Source organism: Podarcis melisellensis (assembly GCF_964234715.1).
Source record: "Podarcis melisellensis genome assembly, chromosome: 5".
Classification (NCBI taxonomy): Eukaryota; Metazoa; Chordata; class Lepidosauria; order Squamata; family Lacertidae; genus Podarcis; species Podarcis melisellensis.
Window position 1 is genome coordinate 21,293,144 of NC_138537.1, and position 23,066 is coordinate 21,316,209.

Genomic DNA, 23,066 nt, shown 5'->3' on the forward strand with positions numbered 1-23,066 from the left:
TGTCATGTCAGATGAAATGATCTTCTGCCTCCTCCAAGAGCTTCATGACCCCCAAGAGCTAATATGGGAGAGAAGCTGGGGGGTGGGTGGGCATTGTGCTAGTGGGACTTCATATGCTGGCTCCTGCTGGTGCAACTGTTTCAGGGATGCCCAAACATTTTTCAAAGAGAACCAGATTTGATGAAGTGAACACGCGTGAGTTGTTGAGCTTCTTTTAGGATTGAAGTTGTTCAGCTTTTGGGGGGGATTTTTCACCCCGAAACAGACTTTGGACATGCCTGGTTTAGTTGAATCTGTCCCGTGGAATCCATGTCCCTTTGCTAATAGGGCTAGAAAAAGTGGGGAGGGGGTGGTATTCTGCTAATGCATCCCATCAGTGCAGGATTTCTGCTTGTACAAATAGACTTTTTCCCTTCTCTTCCCCCTGCACGTCTCCTTGCCCTCCCAAAATCTGCTCCAGAGGGTTGAGGGAGCCCCTAGAATAGATTTAAGGAAGGGAGAAGAGAGGGGAAATATTTTGTTATGCAAGCAGATATCCTTGCATCAGCACCACATTGGTTGCTTTAGCACTACATTGAATTCTACCCTATAATTCTAAACTTATACCAGCAACTTAGGTCGCTGTGTTTCATGCACAAAAAGCTGCTTAAGATAAGAACAAGACATATGATGAGGGACAAATCTGCCACTTGTAACTGCCTGCTGGGGTGCTGCTGTTATTTAAACTTATTTTTAGGAAGGTGCTACAGCTTGCCATTACCAGTGGCAGGCTTGAAGAACACATCATTCCCCATTGAGATATTGTGGTTTAGTATCTGTTTAATGAGAAATTGAAGTGTCTGCCATGGGTCCCTGGCACAGAGCCTCATGGTGCAATTCTTTGCATGCTTACTCAGAAGTCCCGTTGAGTTTGGTGAGGCTTACACCCAAATAAGTGGGTATAGGATTGCAGCCTCAGTGGAGCAGGGGTGTCATTCAAAACCCAAAGCAAGCTACTTGAACTGTTCCCCGTGTGTACCAGGCCATATTCCAGAAGAAACAGCTGATGGAGAAGACATGCTATCATCATTTGACATTAACATCTAAGCAATGCAAAACATTGAAAAGGCACTTTAGGCATCTCTTGCAATAGCACCTTAGTTGAAAAGGTTTTCAACTAATAGCATTAGGACTGAGGCAGGCACAAACATTTCATTGAAGGAGGGATAGTCAGGATCTGATTCCATGTCAGTTCTTTAGATGTTTCCAAAAAACATTTGAAGATTTCCCATTTAAATTATGTACATTTTACATGTGTTCTTTCCCTGAAATAGAAAGTTAGGTATTCTTCTCACTGCATTTCCCCCTCAAATACACATTTCTCCCTTAAAACACACATTTGGGTGTGTTGTTTTTTTGAACCAAAACTACTTTACAAACTTTGGAAAAGTGTTCAGTCCAACCGATAGCTTCAATATGCATGTAAGTTTGGGAGCAGTGAATTAGGTCAGTTTGTTTTAAAATGCAAACCAAATAAATTTCTCCTTCATCCATAAAGCTAACTCTGATTTGGTCCTGCCTTACAGTATAGACTTTGAGGACAGTTGTGATTTAATTGTTGGAGATGTCGAACTATACATATGGCATTCCAGATGCTGGTAATTACAGGGTGAAGGAATGTCCTAACAGCTGATGTTTCTACTAAACAGTCTGAAACTCTGCTATCATGCAACTGATGAGTGACCTGGTTGTCTTCCACGTTAAGAGAGTGAGCAAATTTAAATGAAAGAAAGCATAGGAGATCGGCATACACATTTTTTTTTTTTTTGCTGGAAAGTGAATCCATAGGGGCTTTCAGTATGTTTAGAAGATTTAGAGAGTGAAACCATGTAATATAGTGATAGGCAGATGTTTCCCATATGCTGTCAGCATGGAACTTCAATCACTCCAGGCCAGCTTGTACAATGTTTCATGTTATAGATTTCTCTGTGAAGCCTGGCTTCAAATTAAATTGTGCACGCACATCTTCAAACACACTCTTCAAAACTGTGTGTGAGAATATTTTTTTTTTTTGTCCTGGTTGTTCTCTTTCATTCTCCATGCTTGAGCAACTCCCTAGTCCCCAGAAATTGCATCCTAACTGGTTGTATTTCAGTTTACCTTTTTGCTAATTTTATACTTTTAAAAACCAAATATTGTTTCCAGACCTCCTTTTAATTTGGTTTTCTAAAAAAAAAAAAATCCAACAAATGGGGAGGGGGTAGCTAAAACACATTGGCTTGCCTTACTTTTCATGCTTGTTTAGCAGTAACCTTTGCAGTGGTTTAGTGCTCAATTAAATATCAATACATTTTTTTGAAAATCTAAGCAGCTTGCTTTATGCACAAGGCCATGTTGCCTCGCTTAGCCACATTCCACATTAGATAATGTTTTGATTTCTTGATGCAATATGTATTTTCCTTTTGCTGTGCCATATGTTTTGACACAAGCACCAGTTTTCACAAATCTCCTCCCCAGAAATCATGGGTGATAAAATGCCAATTCCATTATTACTTTATCTCTTCGCTTTGAGAGATGTTGTGAAGGGAGAGACTTGCTGGCAAGATAGACCATGCTGGCTCTCTCTTATTCTTCCATTCTCGTTTTCTCGACAGGGAACGCAATGTTGCTACGCGTATTACCCTGCTTGTATGAAAAGCAATCGCAGCCAATTAACAGCCACCTGAAGGATCTGGTATCGCTGATGTCTCATCTGGAGCAGCCTGAACAGCAGCACCTTTTACGGCTTTTGCTTATAGTTGCAAAGAAAAAACAACCAGAGGTAACACTTATTAATTCATATTTTTCCACCTTAGTGTAGGTGGCTGTTCATTCAAGGGAGTCTGTACTTTAAATACCTTTTCAGCACAATCAAGTTTCCCATGTTATTAGGACCTCCTCCAGAGAAGCAGGCACAAATATTGTGTTTGCCCGTCCAATGTATTTCCTTGCAAGTAGTGCCCCTTGAACCCTAAACTTTCATTTAGACCTTGCTGAGTTCACAAACAGTTTAGAGATTAGGCACAAAGAGGGGGAAGCAGGAAAATGCACTCTCTCTGGTGGAATTGCAGCTCACTGCACACACCGTGTGACTATGCCCTCACACTGCGAGTGCTGGAATTTGCACACTGGCATAAACCCTCCCTCTCTCCAGGACTTCACTCTGGTGTGGTAAACATTAGGTGATGCTGCGTTTACTCAGCCTGTTCGCTGCTTGTAATTAACTGTCCAGCTGTAACACTTATTTTGCGCACCTGAGACTATGCACACAAATGTAAACAGATGGCCTTAGAAAGGAGTTCGTGAACTTACAGCCCTGCAGATGTTGCTGGACTACCGTTCCAGCCATCCCTGACCATTGAGCATGCTGGCTGGGGAGTCGGGGTCCCACAACATCTGGAGCACCACAGGTTTCCCAGCCCTGACTTAGAAGGGTATAAATCATGGGTAGGCAAACTAAGGCCCGGGAGTCGGATCCGGCCCAATCGCCTTCTAAATCTGGCCCGCGGATAGTCTGGGAATCAGCATGTTTTTACATGAGTAGAATGTGTGCTTTTATTTAAAATTCATATTCCCCCCCCAATATAATCTGGTCCCCCACAAGGTCTGAGGGACAGTTGACCGGCCCCCTGCTGAAAAAGTCTGCTAACCCCTGTTACAAATGGATCCTTGCCCTGGTGGCAGAGTTGGCCATAAAGCCGTTTCTTGCTTTGAAGCCCTTGAAAAATTGAAGCAATAAAAGCTATTTTTTGCTTTATTAATCTGAGGAAGGTGTGTGTGTGTGTGTGTATAAATAACATATTTATTTATGCAGAAGTTTAACTAAATTTAGATGCATTTGCATAACCTCAAACAACCACATATCTTTACATATGTTTACGACAATACTAATTGCATCTTTATAATGACCATCTGCAGCACCCTGCACTGAGTCGGAGGTAGACTGTATAATTCTACAAAATTAAAGGCTTTCCATTCATTTAATTCTTGCAAGTCGACGAATTGCAGCAAGTATGAATTTGCAGAAGAGAGTTGGGTAAAAGTTCAATGAATTCTACCAAATAAACTGTCACAGGTTTCCAAAATGTTATTGGCCTGATGAGTGATGTTGTCACAATCAGTGTTAATGGAGAATTGAGCCAATTAGGTCCTTCAGTGGATCAGAAGAGATTTAATGGGATGTGCGTAAAAGTATCAGAATGATCAAGATTGACTTTGTTGCCTTCCAATTTGAGGAGAAAAGGGGCATAAGGGAGTAAGCCTGCCTGTCATAATCAAGCCATCTTCTGATTAAAGCTTCTTAATATTTTAAGAATTCCTTACTCATTTATTGTAGTTCAATCTGCAAAGATAAAGGTGTTTTTAAAAGGCTTCAGTAGTTTTTAGAACCAGATTACAATGAAAATTTGCCCGAATTGGAAGAAGCAAAAAACACACACAACAGAAACATTGAATGTTTCAGATATGGTTCACAAGGATGTTTATGAGATATAGGCATTATAACAAGCTTCAAGGATACCTAGTTTGCAGAGTATAAATTTCAGCAGTCTTTGTAAAAATAAAAAAAACTTGCAACAGCCAGGAATTTAATATCTACCTTTCAGTACGTACAAGCAGACCTTCTCAAAATATATAGTTGCAGAGGAAATATAACTCCTCCTATAAAAGAGACTTTCCAGCCTGATGAGGCCCATTTTAGCCTTTGTTTGGAGCCTAGGTCATGTGACACTTTTTCAACATAATCTCCATTCTCTTGTTAATGTCTCTTTGCGACACTACGGGGACTCTTTGGGATCTGCTCTGTAAAAATGTCATCTGACATTTCAAAAAAAACAAAAAAACAAAAATCCACATCAAGCAATTTAAAATTTGAAGCAGCTGTATGGTATAGCATATAAGGAGCTGGACTTGGACAAGGGAGGTCTAGATTCATTCAGAAGCTAATTGGAACTTTAGGCACCTTACCATATTTTAGCCTAGCCTACTTCTCAGGGCTGTTGTGAGGATGGAATCAAACAGAAACCACTATCTTTCAGGATCTAGCAGCAAAGGTGTTTTAAGAAAAAAGGAAGATGTTCGGACCTTTGATTTTGCAGAACTCTTACATAAAAAACCATGTTAATACATTGCAAGAATTGTGGGATGTGAAACACAAGAGCAGTCAAGTACAACATTCCTAGAGTGAACATGTTTATACATGGGGAGGAATGTTTGTCCAGCCAGCAGGTAAACTTCCTGTTTCCGTCTGGGCTGGGGCAGACTTCCTCTGCATGAGACTAGAGGTGGGCGTGGCCTCACCTGTGCAGGTAACGACAAAAGCACAGGGCAGGGCAGCCATCTCTCTCTCTTTGACTACATGCATCGAAGAAGCAACATCTGCTTAGCCAAAGATGCTCTCTTGGCTTCCCAAGACACGACAGAGGGACTGTCTTCTTATGAGATAGTTTCCAGGTATATGTTACCTTTCTAAGCTAAGTCTGCCTTCTGGCATCTGATTGTGAACAGAATCTGAGTAAACTCTTTTAATACTTTTATAGAAGACGGTGTCGTGTCTTATCTTTTATAAGGGAATAAGGGGAAAATACCAGAACAGTTATTATAGAGGCTTGAGCGAGCCTGAGCAAATGCATCCGCTGTGAATTTTAAAAGGGGGATGTTACTCTGCTAAATTGTGAACTTGTTAACACAAGTTGGAAAGGCTATAATCAAACAATATATCCTCTCCTGCATCCCTGAACATTCCCACAAGAATAGTTCCATCAAGGCATTCCAATTTTCCATACTTTGATTACATTTCTTGGGCCATCAGATGAACAGTGCTGCCCTTTTATTGCAAGTATAGCCTGGTTTGCACTATCGTTCTTGGCTTCAAATAATACAGTTTATTAAGTCAGGAGCAATCATACGTCTTTTCCTGATTGGTTAATGAGCAGTCCAGAGCAATACATAACAGAGACCTCTACCTTATTCCAAGCCAGGTTCTTTGTGTTGATCCCAGAGTGCAACAGGAGGAAGGGAGAAGGCAGGGAAGCTTGACTGGTGCTGATGCTTTTCCCAGATTCATATGCCATGATTTATGGAGCCTCAAATGATTGTCCAAGCCAGGCAATTGTGTCCTGTTTTGATAGTTGTTACAGTGGTATGATGCTTATTTCTCATATTGCCAAGGTTCTTAGTCCTTGCCATTGTGAATCTGTGTCCTTTCATTGCGGCATATGGACTGACACTGATTTAAGCCAGCACAGAGTCTGGCTCCTTAATTTCATTCTTTGCTCTAGGCATCAGACATAGGTTTTTAAGGATTCCTTGGGGACCATGGGATTTTCTGTTATTCCTTCATTTACTGTGTCATCGGATAATTCCAACTTCTTTTAAATCAATAAAACTTCATACTAGTCTAAGGGGAGAAACTTGAGAATTTTCTATGTTTTTCTTCTTCTTCTTTTAAACACACCAAAGGATTTCCTTAATTATGAAATGCTACATCTATGAATGTATAACCTCAGGCAGCAGCCTACTCCATATGCCTTGTGCTGAGCTGAACTTGCAATGACTTCTTGGATAATTCTCTATAAAGAGAATAATACGCAGAACGTTTTTGCAAAATTAACATTTCTATTTCCTTCTGCCTCTTTCTTTTTAGGTGCTCAAAGAATGTATCCCTACTCTCACTGGTCACCTAAGAGATCCCCATCATAATGACCTCATCCTAAATATACTGATAGAAATATCGGACTATGAACCAGAAGTGTTGACCAATTTGCTTCCAATACTGAAGGAGATTGGGGAGAGTTTCCCAAGTCTGATTGGACAAACTGCAAAGATCTATAGAGCGGTTGGACATGTGGATGAGGTATGGAAACCGTTATGTGCCAGGAATAAATTTTCATAAGCTTATTACCTATAGGGTTACTGGCCAGCAGTTATAACTTAAGGGTAAATCTATCACCAGCTACCAGGAGAATATGGGAACTGAGAGCAAAGGCAAACTGAGTGGTGTCTACTTTGAACATATTTTAAGGAATAGTCCTCTGGCCTTCATAATGATGGGCTGGGGGATAGTTTGATGGGATCTACTTAATAAAGCCTCTCTGGAGGAACACAGTGGACCAGAAACCACAGTGGGATACATTTTCACGAGTTTCTCCTGAGACAGAATTCTGGGGTCATGGGCTGTTTCTGTTCAGTAACTAGTTTGGGATGGAATTTAGTCACATACCATCGAATTCAGGTTGCACAGTGAAAGTTGATTGGAAGCCATAGCTGTCAACTTTCAGATTTGAAAATAAGGGATCAGCAGCCTCGAAAATAAGGGATCAACAGCCTCACCTGTCCCGGGGACAGTCTACGGGATATCTAACAATCCAGGATAGCAGCGGAAAGCAGCAGGAAACGGCGCTGGAATAAGGGAATTTCCCGCAAAAAAAGAGGGAAGGTTGACAACTATGCTGGAGGCATGGCTCTCTCCACTGCCTGACGAAGAGCTACTTCTCAGAAACGTCGGAGGTTCCCTGTAGTCTTCTGCCCCCCTCCCTCCTTTCGATGGCAGTCCCCTGACAGTATGTTTCCATTCCACATCAGTATATGAGAAGTTGTTGTGGATAAGAAATCATATTATGAAGGTCCCCCCCCCCCACAGTCTGTATCAGAGCAGATTACATTAGTTTACCTTCTGCCCTCTGACAGCAAAATGCTGTGTTGCACATTCATGTGTTGTTCTCTCGAGCATTCTAATCAAGGCACTTCAGGAAGCAGTTCTGACCCAGGGCTGACCTGCACCAAGGGAAGTGTAGAATACTTATTGCCATACCGTGCTTTTCCTTGCACGGGTCATGTCTGAGCCACAAACAATGTTTTATGTAACACACTCAGGGGATCTATATGGTGAATGTGTGCATCTATCCTCTAACCACAAGTCGCATCTGACTGTATAAAAATACCTTCCGTTCCTACAATTTAGCTGTTAGACCATTTAATCTGCTCCAGCACTACTCTGTCTTCCACTTAAGACAGCTGACTGTTGCAAGCATCCCTCTCTGGATATTCAAAATAAAATCCCTCTGTTGATACTGTATAGTGTTTGATAGCTGATGGCACTTTTCCAGTGGACTTGTGTGACAGATAACAACTCTAAGCCCACTTGTATTTTTGGGTTATATCCTGCCTATCTGTGTAGGGACTATAGGAAACAATTGTGCAGGTGCAAGCGCAAGTTGGGTCTCGCAAAAGACATCTACAGTGGTACCTCGGGTTAAGTACTTAATTCGTTTCGGAGGTCCGTTCTTAACCTGAAACTGTTCTTAAACTGAAGCACCACTTTAGCTAATGGGGCCTCCTGCTGCCGCCTCGCTGCCGGAGCACAATTTCTGTTCTCATCCTGAAGCAAAGTTCTTAACCCGAGGTACTATTTCTAGGTTAGCAGAGTTTGTAACCTGAAGCGTATGTAACCTGAAGCGTATGTAACCCGAGGTACCACTGTACAAGGGTCTTGGCTCAGGTTCTGCAGGCTTCTGACCAGCCTCAGCATCAGCCAGAAACACAGCCCAACCTCTCATGCAGTGCTAGTTCAGCCCCGGACTCAGAAGAATCCACAAAGGTGTATTTCTGGTATATCAATTAATATAAAAGGCAGCTGAATATCAATATTATTGGGCTTGGGGGGGGGAATACTTCCAGTACAAGTAAGTGCTGTTTAAATGCTTAAGGAACTAGTACTATTCACATACAGCAAAATAAGACATGTGGGTCGTCTAGGCAGGAAAAGTACAAATGTGGTATAGTATATTAATTTCTGAATAAACTGTTATCAATGCATTGTATGTTAGAAGTACACTCTAAGCCTTGAGAAGGGAAAGAATGAACTGCATGTTAAATACTTTGTAGTATTTATACCACAAACCTTCATTGTACTTAAGAAGGAAGAACTGTCCTTTGGTGAGTTGTGCAGGGTCTTGTGGGTAACTGGAAGTTTTAAACAAATAACATTCTGATATTAACTTTCTGAAATTACGAAGGCTTTCTCATGACATGTGGTCTTATTTGCTCTGAAGATGTTACACCTATCGCATAGACGTTATGATACACCATGCTTTTAAAGAGATTTCTTTTTGAATGATTCCTGTGGCTAGATATATTACAGTGCAGTCCTAACAATGTCCACTCAGGAGTAAGGCCAGCCAAATTCAGTGGGACGTACTCCCAGGTAAGTGTGGCTCCAATTGCAGCTTTAGTGCACAGTGTGCCTCACAGCAGTTAAAGAGTCCACTGAGCTGAAAGCTTCATACTGTGGCATTACAATAGCCTTGGATAAACGACTGATTTGTAGCTCTGTGACTATGCTTGATTATAGCCAGAAAATGACTGGAATGTAGTAAAGATAAACATTTTAAGAAACATAAAAACAGTGCCTACGTTACAGCAACCAGAATAGTTTATTCTGTGTTCTGAACTTTCCAGATCTTCTTAGCATTAGTTTCACTGATTTCTTACCTCTCCACCCGGCCCCAAATCACTAGAAATGATGGCAACTCACACAAGAAACTGGCTTTGTCTGTAACATCATGAAACAAACCTTTCCCCAATTTTTGCTGATGTCCCTTGCCAGCTACCATAAATTAATAGGTTTGAGCTCTCCCCCCACCCCTGCAACACAACAGTTTTTCTTGTTTTATGGATGAAACTAAAGGCAGTGTTTTCTTTTAGCTCTGGGATTATACTTAGACCCGAAACCACTGGAATAAACAATCTTCCCATGAGATCTGTATGCCTGGTGCATACATCTGTGTGTACCAGAACCCAATGAGTGAGTTTTGAGAACCACAGGACATATTAAGTATTTTGGTAGGAAGCTATACAGTACACTCAAATTTCTAGAAATATATGAAAATCCAATCATTTCCTCTAGTAGTAAAGCGGGTGTGGCCCTGTTCCAGACAGGAAAAAGGGTTGTAAATTAAACAATAGGCCTGCACATGTCTACTGCCCTTTAAGTTGCACAAAATGTAGAAAGAAGTTGCACATCATATGAGGGAGGGAAGGAAGGAAAATTGAGGGGTGGAAACTAACTTGCTTGAGCCTCTAATAGTGATGAATATCTTTCAACATACACACACACACACACACACACACTTCAGGGTGCTATAAGCATTTAAGTGCTCTGGCCCCTTTGATGCTCAAAAAGTCATTGGAGGGGAGATTAATTAGTTGTAGAGGGAAAGAATGTCTTCCCATCCTAATTACCATAATAGTTCTACAAGACTGCTTAAATTCTAATACCGTGGTACCTCGTGTTACGGACAGGATCCGTTCTGGAGGCCCGTCCATAATGTGAACTGCCCACAACCTGAAGCGCTGCATCTGTGCCGGCGCACAATGTGATTTAGCGCTTCTGTGCATGCGTGAGTGGCAAAACCCGGAAGTAACCCATTCCAGTACTTCCAGGTTGTCATGGGACGTAACGCGAAAAGACACAACATGAAGCGGATGCAACACGAGGTATGACTGTATGAGCAGAGCCCCTAACAGCTGCCATGGAGGGAATGAAATGGGCCTGGGAGATGTCCAACATCAGGTATAGCCATCTATTGTGCTAGGCTGTTGAATACCAGCTTTCCCTGAACCTCAACAGTGAGACTACAGATTTCCCAGTTGGTTACCAGCTACCTCCCATGATGATTACCTGGGCCCATAACTTATACATTGGTAAGACAAACCACAGTCTACGGAAGACTGCATGTTGCAAGGTTCAGGACAGATTTTTTAAGAAAAATCTTTGTGCAGCGCATAGCTATGGAACTCGCTTCCCACAGGAGGCAGAGATGGCTGCCAACTTTGATGGCTTTAAAAGAGGATTAGACAAATTCCTGGAGGAGAAGGCTATCAACAGCTACAAGCCATGATGTGTGCAGTTTTCCAGAAAAAGAGGTGCCGGAACTCACCATGAATGCCTTTCTTGTTCTCTTACAATGGCAATGGCTGAGAGGTGCTGGAACTGAGTTCTGGGTAAAAAAAACCCTGGGAATAATAATAATAATAATAATAATAATAATATAGCATGAAACAAATGTGCAGCTTCATGAAAAATTTGCAAGGTTTTTTGTTTTTTATGAAGCACCTCAAACTTCAAGAGGCACTGCTTTTAAGAATGGTAGTGGAGAGCCCATAATTTATTTTTAAAATATTTCCTATGAAATTAACTGCAAAAAGATTGTGACTAGAATTCTCTACTTCTTTCTCTACTGACTCTTCTCTTCTTATTTTATGATCTGATACCTTTGAAACATGACCTTTTATTCTTATTATTATTGCGATTTTGACCTAGAAGTATTGTGGGACAATATTGTTTCTCTTTTTACCTATCTTGCTTCACCCCATAATATTTCCTGCGTATCCTGTAGAATGGACTGTGATACTTTGTTCTGCAGATTGTCATGGGGTTGCTTGCTGACAGCACCTTCAAGTAATAAATCTTACTTTATGAGAATGTAGCCATTGGCAAGACTAGAAGACAGATTGTATGCTCCCTGATAAATGACTTGCCTTTGGACTTGAAGGCCCACTTCTGATGGCTGAACCAAGGGAGACCCTCGGGTAATTCAGTGTCACTTTATCAAGTTATTGCACGTTGTATTAAGCATTGTCTCTGGTACGGCAAGAGATAACCAGTGTAATAGGAGCACATAAAAAATAAGAAACTTAATGAAGAAAATGTGTCCTTGTGACACAGCGTTTGATGGAGGCGTCTTTCTATGAGTTTGCCATTTAAACTGTGAGGCCACGATCCAACACGGAGTTAACTGTGCCTAGGGACACAGAAATCAATGGGCTTAAGCGTCCTTAGCTCCATGTTTGATTGTGCCTGGAGACTTTCACAATTCACTTTCCTGCAAGGGCTGGAATGTGATTCCATTTTCCTAGTTTTGTCTCTACTCCAGTTTAATTGGGGGAATGCTAGGAATGTGGTTTTTTCTGTATCGCTGAAAACCTACAGGGCCCCTGGTATTATAACAATGGCCATTTCTCATCTAATCTTGTTTAAAGAAAAAGAAAATTTATCCTATAATGTGTTGGGGTGTGTGTGTGTGTGGCTGATTTCCTTCCCTTCCCTCCCCCAGCACGTGAACTGTTTTAGAAGCTCCAACAATTCCATGTCTTCAGTATTTCTAAAAACGTTGCTTGGAACCAATTGCAGATTTCCAAGTGAAACCGTAGTCCTATTTTAGTGTGCCAATTGAGTGTTAACTTTATATCTCCTTTCCTGTTTCCTTGAATATCCTGTGTGGTCTTCTCTTAAAGCATTTACTTGAGATAGCTATGTATCCTGTTTACATATCCCATTTAAATTTCCTTTATAAACTACTGTAATTTATCATTTGTTTTTAACTTTTGCCCTGGCTAATTAATATTCTAATTAGTATTCTTAAGGAGAGGGTATCAGTACAGCCCATCACAGTTTTCTCAGTAAAGAGGATATAGATTCCCCTGGCATGATATGAGACAAAAAGGGTGACTTTGGAAGTCTATTACACTTTGTCTCAGACATATTGGGAGGATATATAGGGCTAAGTGACTCTCTCTCTCTCTCTTTTTGTACACTTCAAAGGCTGTGTGGAATGTAGTCAGAAACAGCTTGGATGACCTGGGCACTAGGCATACACCGCCTCACAACTTTAAGTATTTGCTCTGGTGACTGTGCTTGCTACGTCTGCAGCACATTGCTTCCCAAATTCATCTTCAGTTTTTTGGAACTACTTAACAGAAGTTGATGTTGCCTGCATACCTTAAGCTCCTGAAAAACTGAAAATGTGATAGCTATCAATATATGTTTGCATGTTTTTTTTTCTGTTACGACATTAGTAGCCTTTTTCTTGTTCTACAAAGAATGTACAGTGGTACCTTGGTTCTCAAACTTAATCTGTTCTGGAAGTCCGTTCCAAAGCCAAAGCGTTCCAAAACCAAGGCGTGCTTTCCCATAGAAAGTAATGCAAAACGGATTAATCTGTTCCAGGTTTTTAAAAACAACCCCTAAGACAGCAATTTAACATGGATTTTACTATCTAACGAGAACACTGATCCATAAAATGAAAGCAATAATCAATGTACTGTACTATAAAATAAATAAGACAGTATTGTAGATCATAAAAATGAAAATTTAATTTTTTTCTTCCCTGCACTGATGATAGTGATTGTTTAGACGGGAGGCTTTTATCCATTTCCGCAGTCACACAATCAATCAATCAATGAGTAGCTGAACTGGGTTAAACACACTCACAAAAACAAATTAATCAAAAAACCCTGAAAAAACGCAAAATAAATAGCAAAAATAAAAGCACCAAACTTAATCCATTCCAGAAGTCTGTTTGACTTCCAAAATGTTCAAAAACCAAGACACAGCTTCTGATTGGTGCAGACACCCCAGAAACAATAGCCAACAGCCGCATTGGACATTTGGCTTCCAAATATTGTTTGAAAACCAGAACTCTTACTTCCAGGTTTTTGGAGTGTGAGAACCAAAGCATTTGAGAACCAAGACATTTGAGAACCAAGCTATATATCTACCCTCTAGAGCCAGAATAGAGAATCTATGGCTCTCCATATGTTGTTGGACTACAACTTGTATCTTCCCTGGAAATCGAGTTATTGATAGATAGGGGGTTGGCACTAACATTTAATATCTTCCAGATTTCCAAAGGCACCTTTTTGTAGAATGAAGGTTTGGTGGTGCCATTGTAATGCTTAGTTCACTAACGAATTGAAAGTCTGCATGGGTTTGAGCCACTGCTTAGAAAAAAATTCTTTAAAAGAACTAGTTAAAGGATTCATCCACAAGTGCATTTTGCCCCATGCTTTTTAGGCACAGGTCTATACTTTCCCGATCCATGCCGAAGCATGCTTCCCTCTGCCCCTGTTGTTTCCCTAGGAAAACCTGCTCTTTTATTCTGAGTTGAAACTAATGACAATTCTGGTTTTCAGTTCAAGTTCATCATCGGGGGGGGGGGGGGGAGGACCTTCAGCATTCAGAAAGTTGAAATCTGCTGTGCTGAAGTCTAGGGTCCTAAATGAAATCAGAGGCCACACCCATAATTGTATTTCTACAACTGAAAAGACTTACCCTTTTAAATTTGTGTCGTCAGCCACAGAGCTGTTAAGACACAAGGCATCTTTTACTTGTTCCTGTACCAATACTTTCCACTGCAAGCTGCTCCAGTCAGAAGAGAGTGGATTTCTTTAGCAGGGAAGATACAGGAAATGCCTCACATTCCTTCCTTCTGATTGCTTTGCAACAGTGATTAAGTGACTATGTGACATTAGCACCAGCAGTGCCTCCATACACGCTAATAAGCCTTGGAGTGTTATCTCCATGTTCAGCTTTATCATTTTTTATACAACTTTGTGATTCAAGGACACCCCCCCCCCCCCGGCTTGGAGATAAGAAAGACACAAGGACACAGTGTATAAGGTTAATGGGCTAGAAAAGGCCACAACTTTATTGATTAAGCATGTGAGTGGTATTGGCTTAGGCATTGGATAAATAGCAGAGCTTGACTCCACCCCCTCAGGGCGGGGCGAGTCTAACAAGGGTTAACCACCAGTAGGGGGAGCCTGTTGATGCAAATACAACTGTAAGCTCTCCCCTGATGTCACCGGGGGTGGTGCCATGGCCCCCAGCCACCAGCAGGGCATTGGACAGGATCCACGACTGCCGGATTCCTTTAACGGAATACCCATAAAGTGAAGGGGTAGGCGATGGCCACACCCTGCCCTTCATACACCAACAACATATTCCAATGCCTAACCGCCAATACCAAAAAGCAGAAAATTGGAGCCACCTTGGTTAATAATTCTCTTAATTCATGCCAAGGACACTCTGGATTGAAACCAATCTATTGAGAGAGCGGCTCTTCATAAGACAGTATTAATATGCTGCCCTTGAAAATCAAAACAATATTTATGAACCATCTAATAAAATTATTCCTTGGCTAACAATATACACTACACTCTTCTTTATTCTGCAGTGGCTTCTGTTCATTGCAGGATGTAGATGCAATAAGATGTAGGGTAATTTTTTTTAATGCATTTGTTCCCACCTCTGATGAATGGTTAGTGGTTTTGTCTCATTGCTCATACTAAGTTCTGTGTACAGAGTACAGAATCTATGTCCCAAGACATTGAGCTGCTTACGTCATGCAGGATACTATTTCTAATCCAGTAAATACAGTACTTTGTTTGGTTACTGTCCCATCATGATTATTTCCCAGTCTTGAGTCCTAGCCAAGGACTGAGTCTGGCTCCCTCTAGATCTTAGGCAGGCCCTTTAATTGGGTACGTCTGACAGTCAATGGGCTGATTGTCAGCATCCCTGGGCCATTCCCCTCTGTTTGCTTCCCTCCTGAGTAAGGAGAGAGTGTTGGGAGAGTTTGGAACAAAATCTTCAACACCTTAATAGGTTGTTTGTTGTCTTCTCTGGTGCTGCAGCCTCTTCTGATTGTAGGAAAGTGCTCATAAGTGGAGGAAAAGGCAGAGAACCTGCGTCCTCCCTTGGGAGATAAGGTAGGAGGACAGGACACTGGAATACCAAACTGAAAGATGTACCTGGGAGGAGGAAAACACACCATGTGGTTCAGTCCCACTCTACTTCCAACAGCGTACATGCACAGTCATTATATCCACAAAGCTGGTTAACATGGAGAAGTTGTGGGCAGGAACAGTGAGTTCATTCCAGCTTGCTCTCCTTGAGTTGATGCTGCGTGCAATTTGAATGGCTGGAAAAGACTCGGGCGTCCTATAAGGCGATCTGAAATGTAAGCTGCAGATGTCATTCAGTGGAAAGACTCCCATTTTATCCCTTCGGAGTTGCTGAGCTCTACATTGCCTGTGCCTAGACCTTATACCTGCGGTGGGCAAAATGATATTTCCTCCTAATGTATCTGCTTAAATGTTTAGTCGCTGACATTACATTCTGTTACCATGCTGAATTCTCTTAAGTAGTTTTGACATGCAGACTTAGTAAGGTGTTTGGTTACAGCCTGGCTGTGGCATTAGGAGTAATGCTTACTTGAAGGGATGGCACAGATGGGGCATTTTCATCACTAGGTCCAGTTTCAGTGACATCCGGAAGACCTTTCACGAGATATTTAAAAATATTTATGGAACTGACAAGGGAAAAAACAGCAATGGGGAGCTTGCCAGCACAAGTTCAGTATCTATCATCCTCACACTTTGAAAAATAAAAAAGGTGTAATCACTTTATAACTGGATCCTAATGACTAACTGGTTAATATTTGAGTTATGAATGCTTAACTGTGTCAAAGATAGTTGATCCTTGCCTTGGTCTTGCACCTTTATTTGTTGAAATTTGCTGATTTTGAAGTTTTGGATTGTCTGGGACAGTAGTTAGCTATTCTGATTGGGCTGCTTTTAAACTATAAGGATGATGCTTCTTTCAGCTTTGACTCATTACTATGTAATCTGAAATTTGCATGAGATTTATTGAGTATTGACATTCCATCACTTCCAAAGCCTTATCCAAAAATTCTAGTGGTCATGGTCAAATCCACACATCTTTCATGTTGTGCTTACATGAATTAGTGAGGTCTGCATTCCTTTTAAATCATAACTGTTTTATGAAAAACCACCTTCATTCTTGAAAGCAAAAATTGGATTCATCAGAAACAAATCATGTCTACTCTCACAATACTTTAACTCTTTCATGCCTCTTCATCTACATAAATTGCATTCTCAGAATTAATGTCACATTTAGTTTGTTCTTAAGAGGTTCCCTCATTCAGTTTACAGAGACTGGAGCCACAACTTATGACCCATCTCTGCAAAGGACTTTCAAAGTGAATCCTACTCTGGTTTGGGGGAGGTAATATGGGAAAGGGGGTGGCCTTATTCTTAGCACATCTCCCAAAGATACAAGACAAATGAGTTGGGCTCTACTGCAAGAAGCCTTACCTGGGAAATGGTAAGCTCAAGGGGAAGAGGCTGGTCATATATCAGTTTTTGCAACCTCCAAACAACTCTGATGTAGTGGCTGACCGAGGCACAGCAGGGGGAGGATGCTAAAGCACAATTGGTTGTTTCTTGTTTACAATTGCAAAATGATATAATGCATACTGCAGTGTGACTGCGAGTGGCCCATGTAAGTGCATCTGGCCCCTTTAATTAAAGCAAATAATTTACATTGGACAAAACTGGAATGGGAACATATGCTTTAAGCAATAAATCCATTGCTCAGGATTAGGAAACAACTGCAGAATGAAATTCTTCTACCAGTTTTCACACATGGCTCAGGGAAATGTATTGATCTTAAAAATGATATACAATTTGTTCCTCTCTTTATCCTCTGCTGTTTCAAATCTTGGATTTCATAGGCAATTCTTCCTCCCAGATTTAAAAAAAGATGGTGCTGGTATTTCTTTTTTCCCTACCCTTTAAATTTTTATATAGCTTTTAATGACTTAAGATTAGATAGAGATATTTTAAAATGAAATAAATCCAAACCACTTTTTATCGTTTCAAAAATCCACTAAATTTGTGGTCTTTTGTTGTTGTTTATTATTCATTTGAAAATGGACTGGAGATGAATTAAACAGAAACACAGCTGGCACTATAAAAGCTGAAGTTGTTCTGCAAAACAAATAATTAGAATACCCATTAAAAATAATAAGCATGATTATTTAGTTACAGTATAAGCCTTGCATGAGAACAAAAGGGCAAAAGACATCACTTTTTTATTGCAGTGTCCAGTTGAGAAATACAAGCAATAAAATAGTTTCTACCCACATAGACACCCCACTGACCTTTTCCTTATCTTTGCATTCAGTCCAGTGATTCATCTTGCTTGGATAGTCTGTGTCTGAAATCCTTCCCCCAAATTGTCTGCGTTTTTTCTTAAAATTACTATGATTTTGTTCATACATCACCCTGCCTGTTACAAGTAATGATTTAAGGCAGGTTTAAGGCAAGTAGCATTGGTTTGCTGCTTCTTCCTTGCTTATAGGAAGAAGATAAGTGTAACATGATAATGATGGTGATTTCAAAGTGTCCCCATTCAGACCAAAAACATTGATTCTTCCCCATGGTTGAGCTCTGCTGAAAAAAGCCGCCCGTGATTACCCCCAGGGCCTGAACCTCCGGGGGTTCCTGCACCCTCGGACCCCCAAAAATCTGACAATAAGGTACCCCCACAGCAAGAATAACCAGATATATTCAGGATGTCTCTGCAACTTTTGAGCTGGAACATAAATGGCTGTAACATTCCAGGAAAAAGGAGAAAAATCTTTCACATTTTAAAAAAGGAACATTTGGACATTATTTGCTTACAGGAAACACATGTGACCAGGCTCCACAGAAAAGTGTTAATAAATAAAAGACTTGGTCAGGAATTTATATCTTCGGATACAGTTAAAAAGAGAGGTGTGGTAATTTATGCAAAAGAGAGCCTTTCACCTAAATTTCTGTTTAAAGATGAGCATGGAAGAATTTTGGCGATAGAAATACAACATCAAGGGGAAAAAATACTGATATTAGGAATTTATGCTCCAAATGAAGGAAAATCGGAATTCTATAAGAAGTTGCATGAGACCATGCTGGACTATCTGGACTACAACAACATCATTATGATGGGAGATATGAATGGAGTTGTATCAACCAATATGGATAAGTCACAGAGCCAAAAAATTTCTAAAGATGGGAGACTACCAAAGACCTTCTTTGAAATGACAGACAATATGGACTGGATTGACATTTGGAGAGTGAGAAACCCCTTGGGAAGGGAAGGAACATTTTTCTCTGAAGCCCAACTGACTTGGACAAGAATCGACCAGATATGGATAACTAGAGGTCTGGCACCTAAGATCAGAAAGGTGGAAATCTGCCCAAAGACATGCTCCGACCATAACGCACTGAGAATGGACATGACATTGATTCCAACCGGTTCCTTCAGATGGAAGATGAATGATGGCCTGTTTAGAGATCAGGAGATCACTAAGAAGGCCCAAAAAGCCCTAAAGGATTATTTTGAGATCAATATGAACACCACAGTGGAAAAAAGAACTATCTGGGACGCAAGTAAGGCCGTGATGAGGGGGTTCCTGATACAACAGAACACAGTAAAGAAAAGGAAACAAAACGAAAGGAAAGATAAAATTTTGGAAAAAATCAAGGAGTTGGAGAAGAAGTTAAGACTTAATCCGAAGTCCCAGCCGATTCTGAGAGAAATCAAACTTTACCAAGCACAGTATTGTAAACTGATAAATCAGGAAATAGAATGGAAAATCAAACTAATGAAACAAAAAACTTTTGAGTCGGCTAATAAATGTGGAAAACTGCTAGCTTGGCAGTTGAAGAGGAGACAAAAGTTAAACACAGTGACAAACTTAGAGATTGAAGGAAGATGTATCCAGAACCCCGGAGAGATTAGAAAGTGTTTCCAGAGATATTTCAAAAAATTATACACTCAAGGGCCACAAGATGAAGCAGCGATTAAACAATTTCTAAAGACAAATGGACTGGCAAAGTTGTCAGAAGAAAATAGATCAATTCTGAATGGCAAAATAACACGACAAGAGATTGAGCAGGCCATCCAAAATATGAAACAGGGCAAATCACCAGGACCAGATGGGCTGACCTCCAAGTATTATAAGACATTGAAAGACTATTTGATACAACCACTGATGGAGGTCAGCAATGAAATTTTAGAGGGGAAGAAGGCGCCAGAATCGTGGAAAGAAGCTTTCATCACATTGATACCAAAATCGGAAACTGAAAAGACACAGCTTAAGAACTACCGTCCCATCTCCCTTTTAAATGTGGATTATAAAATATTCGCAGACGTTTTGGCAAGTAGATTCAAGAGGGTTTTAAACAAAGTAATCCATAAAGACCAGGCAGGCTTTCTCCCAGGTAGACATATGTCTGCCAATACAAGGAACATTATAGATATATTGGAGCTTTTACAAACAGACATAAATACTAAAGCTGTTTTAATTTTTATAGACGCGGAGAAGGCCTTTGATAACATATCCTGGAAGTTTATGAAAGGGAATCTAAAAGAAATGGGAGTGGGCCGGGGGTTTGAGAATGGGATTGATGCAATATATTCAGAACAAAAGGCTAAACTGATAGTTAACAATGTGGTTACAGAAGAGTTTAAAATTGAAAAAGGAACACGACAAGGCTGTCCGATTTCCCCGTTACTATTTATCTCGGTCCTGGAGGTGCTCTTGAACACGATTAGAGGGGACAGGTTGGTGGAAGGGATACAGGTCGGAGCGAAACAATACAAACTTAAAGCGTTTGCAGATGACTTAGTTCTGACATTACAGGAGCCAGAATCTAGTACGAAAAGAGTACTACAACTAATCCAGGATTTTGGTCGGGTGGCGGGATTTAAACTAAATAAGCAAAAAACCAAGGTGTTGGGAAAAAACTTGACAGATATTGAGTCGGAACGGTTTCAGAGAGAGACAGAGTTAACTGTGGTTAAGAAAGTTAAATACCTAGGGGTAAACATAACAGCAAAGAATTTGAGTCTGTTTAAAGATAATTATGAAAAATGTTGGTCTGAAATTAAGAGAGACTTGGATAGCTGGTCAAAACTGAAACTTTCATTGTTAGGTCGAATAGCTGCTATTAAGATGAATGTATTGCCAAAAATGTTATTTTTGTTTCAGACATTGCAGATTGTAGATAAAACGGAGTGCTTCCGGAAGTGGCAGAAAGATATCTCCAAATTTGTCTGGCAGGGCAAAAAGCCCAGAATTAAGTTTAAGATATTAACGGACGCAAAAGAAAGAGGGGGCTTTGCCCTGCCAGACTTAAAGTTGTACTATGAAGCCGCAGCTTTCTGCTGGCTAAAAGACTGGCTACTTCTGGAGGACACGGATGTGCTGGATTTGGAAGGTTTTAACAATGCATTTGGATGGCATGCATATTTATGGTATGACAAGGTTAAGATCAACAAGGTCTTTAAGAACCATATTGTCAGAAAAGCAATATTTAATGTCTGGACAAGATACAAAGACTTATTAGAAAACAAAACACCGAGGTGGCTGTCACCTTTGGAGGCCAAGGCCCGAAAAAGACCCAATATGGAGGCCAATTGGCCAAAATATTGGGAAATACTAGAAAGGGATGGAGACAATTGGAAACTGCAGAGTTTAGAGAAAATGAAAGATAAAGTGCGAGACTGGTTACACTATGCTCAGATTAAGGAAGTGTTTAAGATTGATAAAAAGTTAGGATTCCAGGTGGAGAAATCGAAACTGGAGACAGAACTGCTAGAACCTAAGACCAAGGTACTTTCAAAAATGTATAACTTGCTGCTGAAATGGAACACACAAGACGAATTGGTTAAATCGGCTATGATAAAGTGGGCCCAGGATATTGGGCACAACATTATGTTTGAGGACTGGGAAAGGTTATGGACTACCGGGCTGAACTTCACAGCATGTAATGCTCTGAAGGAAAATGTAATGAAAATGATATATAGATGGTACATGACCCCAGTGAAATTGGCTAAAATATACCATTCGTCTGATAACAAATGTTGGAAATGTAAGGAAAATGAAGGAACATTCTTTCACCTCTGGTGGACCTGCCCTAAAGTGAAGGCCTTTTGGGAAATGATATACCTTCACCAAGAAACCAGAGGCCTTCCTTCTGGGCATGGTCGGCCAGAACGTGTTAAAGAAGGATAGAACATTTTTTATGTACGCTACAACGGCGGCAAGGATACTTATTGCTAAGAGCTGGAAAACCCAAGATCTACCAACACTGGAAGAATGGCAGATGCAGCTGATGGACTATATGCAACTGGCTGAGATGACTGGCAGAATCCGCGACCTGGGAGAGGAGAGGGTTGAAGAAGACTGGAAGAAATTTAAGATTTATTTACAAAAGTATTGTAATTTGGTTGAATCCTAACAAGGAAGCCAGAGCAGAAATAACTGTCTACCATTAAATTATAATTTTTTATTTGAGTTTAACCTAAACATTGCACTTAAGAGTATAAACAAGATGATAATTTGCTTGGAAAAATTCGTTTTTAATGATGAGAGTGGAAGCGGGAGACGTGAGGGAGTCCGCAATAGAATGAAAAGATGTTATGAAACCTATTTTGTTTGTTAAATATGTATCTGTAAAAAATCTTAATAAAAATTTTTATAAAAAAAAAAAAATGAAAAAAGCCGCCCGCCCCCCCCCCAATTCTGCGCAGAAGATGGCTGTGCACAGTACTGATTGGCTAGTCCCTGGGACGTCACTGAGAACCTCTCCCCAAATAAGTGCTCACCTGGGGCTCTGGGTGGGTGGCATTTGCTGCATGGCGTGGCTGCACTGGGTCCATGGAGGCCGCCATCTTCCGTCATGGCTAGAGGAGGGAATGGACACCTGACACCACCTACCTCCGGCCACAAATGGCCTTTCAGGTATGGACGGACAGTGCCCACAAGGCCAATCAGGGACAGGGGCTCAGGGGCTGCACCCAACCTGCTCCTGGCCTATTTAAGGGCGTGGCCAGGTGCAAGCCGCCCTCTTGGCTCCTTGCTGCTGGATTTCTTCTGATTTCTTCTTGCAGAAGAGTACAGCCTTGAGGTAAGGCCTCTTTGCCTGTCTGTTAAAGTAAAAGTAAAGGGACCCCTGACCCTTAGGTCCAGTCGTGGCCGACTCTGGGGTTGCGGTGCTCATCTCACTTTATTGGCTGAGGGAGCCGTTGTACAGCTTCCGGGTCATGTGGCCAGCATGACTAAGCAGCTTCTGGTGAACCAGAGCAGCACACGGAGAGCTGTTTACCTTCCCGCCAGAGCGGTACCTATTTATCTACTTGCACTTTGACGTGCTTTCGAACTGCTAGGTTGGCAGAATCAGGGACCGAGCAACGGGAGCTCACCCCGTCGCGGGGATTTGAACCGCCGACCTTCTGATCGGCAAGTCCTAGCCTCTGTGGTTTAAAGCACAGTGCCACCCGCGTCCCTTCGGACCAAAGCAACAGTCTGGTGAACAGTGGCTTAAAATAAGTCATTTAAAACATACTTGGCTGTCTC

The 23,066-nt window shown here is 41.0% G+C and overlaps 1 protein-coding gene across 8 annotated transcripts in view; it reads left to right on the plus strand.

The window, feature by feature from the left end:
* The window catches only part of VEPH1 (ventricular zone expressed PH domain containing 1), a 159,054-nt gene that overhangs the window by 64,917 nt on the left and 71,071 nt on the right, over positions 1 to 23,066 (plus strand). For all 8 annotated transcript variants that reach the window (XM_081910907.1, XM_081910908.1, XM_081910912.1 and 5 more), the window contains 2 exons: positions 2,634 to 2,800; positions 6,662 to 6,871. In XM_081910907.1, coding sequence (XP_081767033.1) covers positions 2,634 to 2,800; positions 6,662 to 6,871 — 377 coding nt within the window. The remainder of the gene's footprint in view (positions 1 to 2,633; positions 2,801 to 6,661; positions 6,872 to 23,066) is intronic.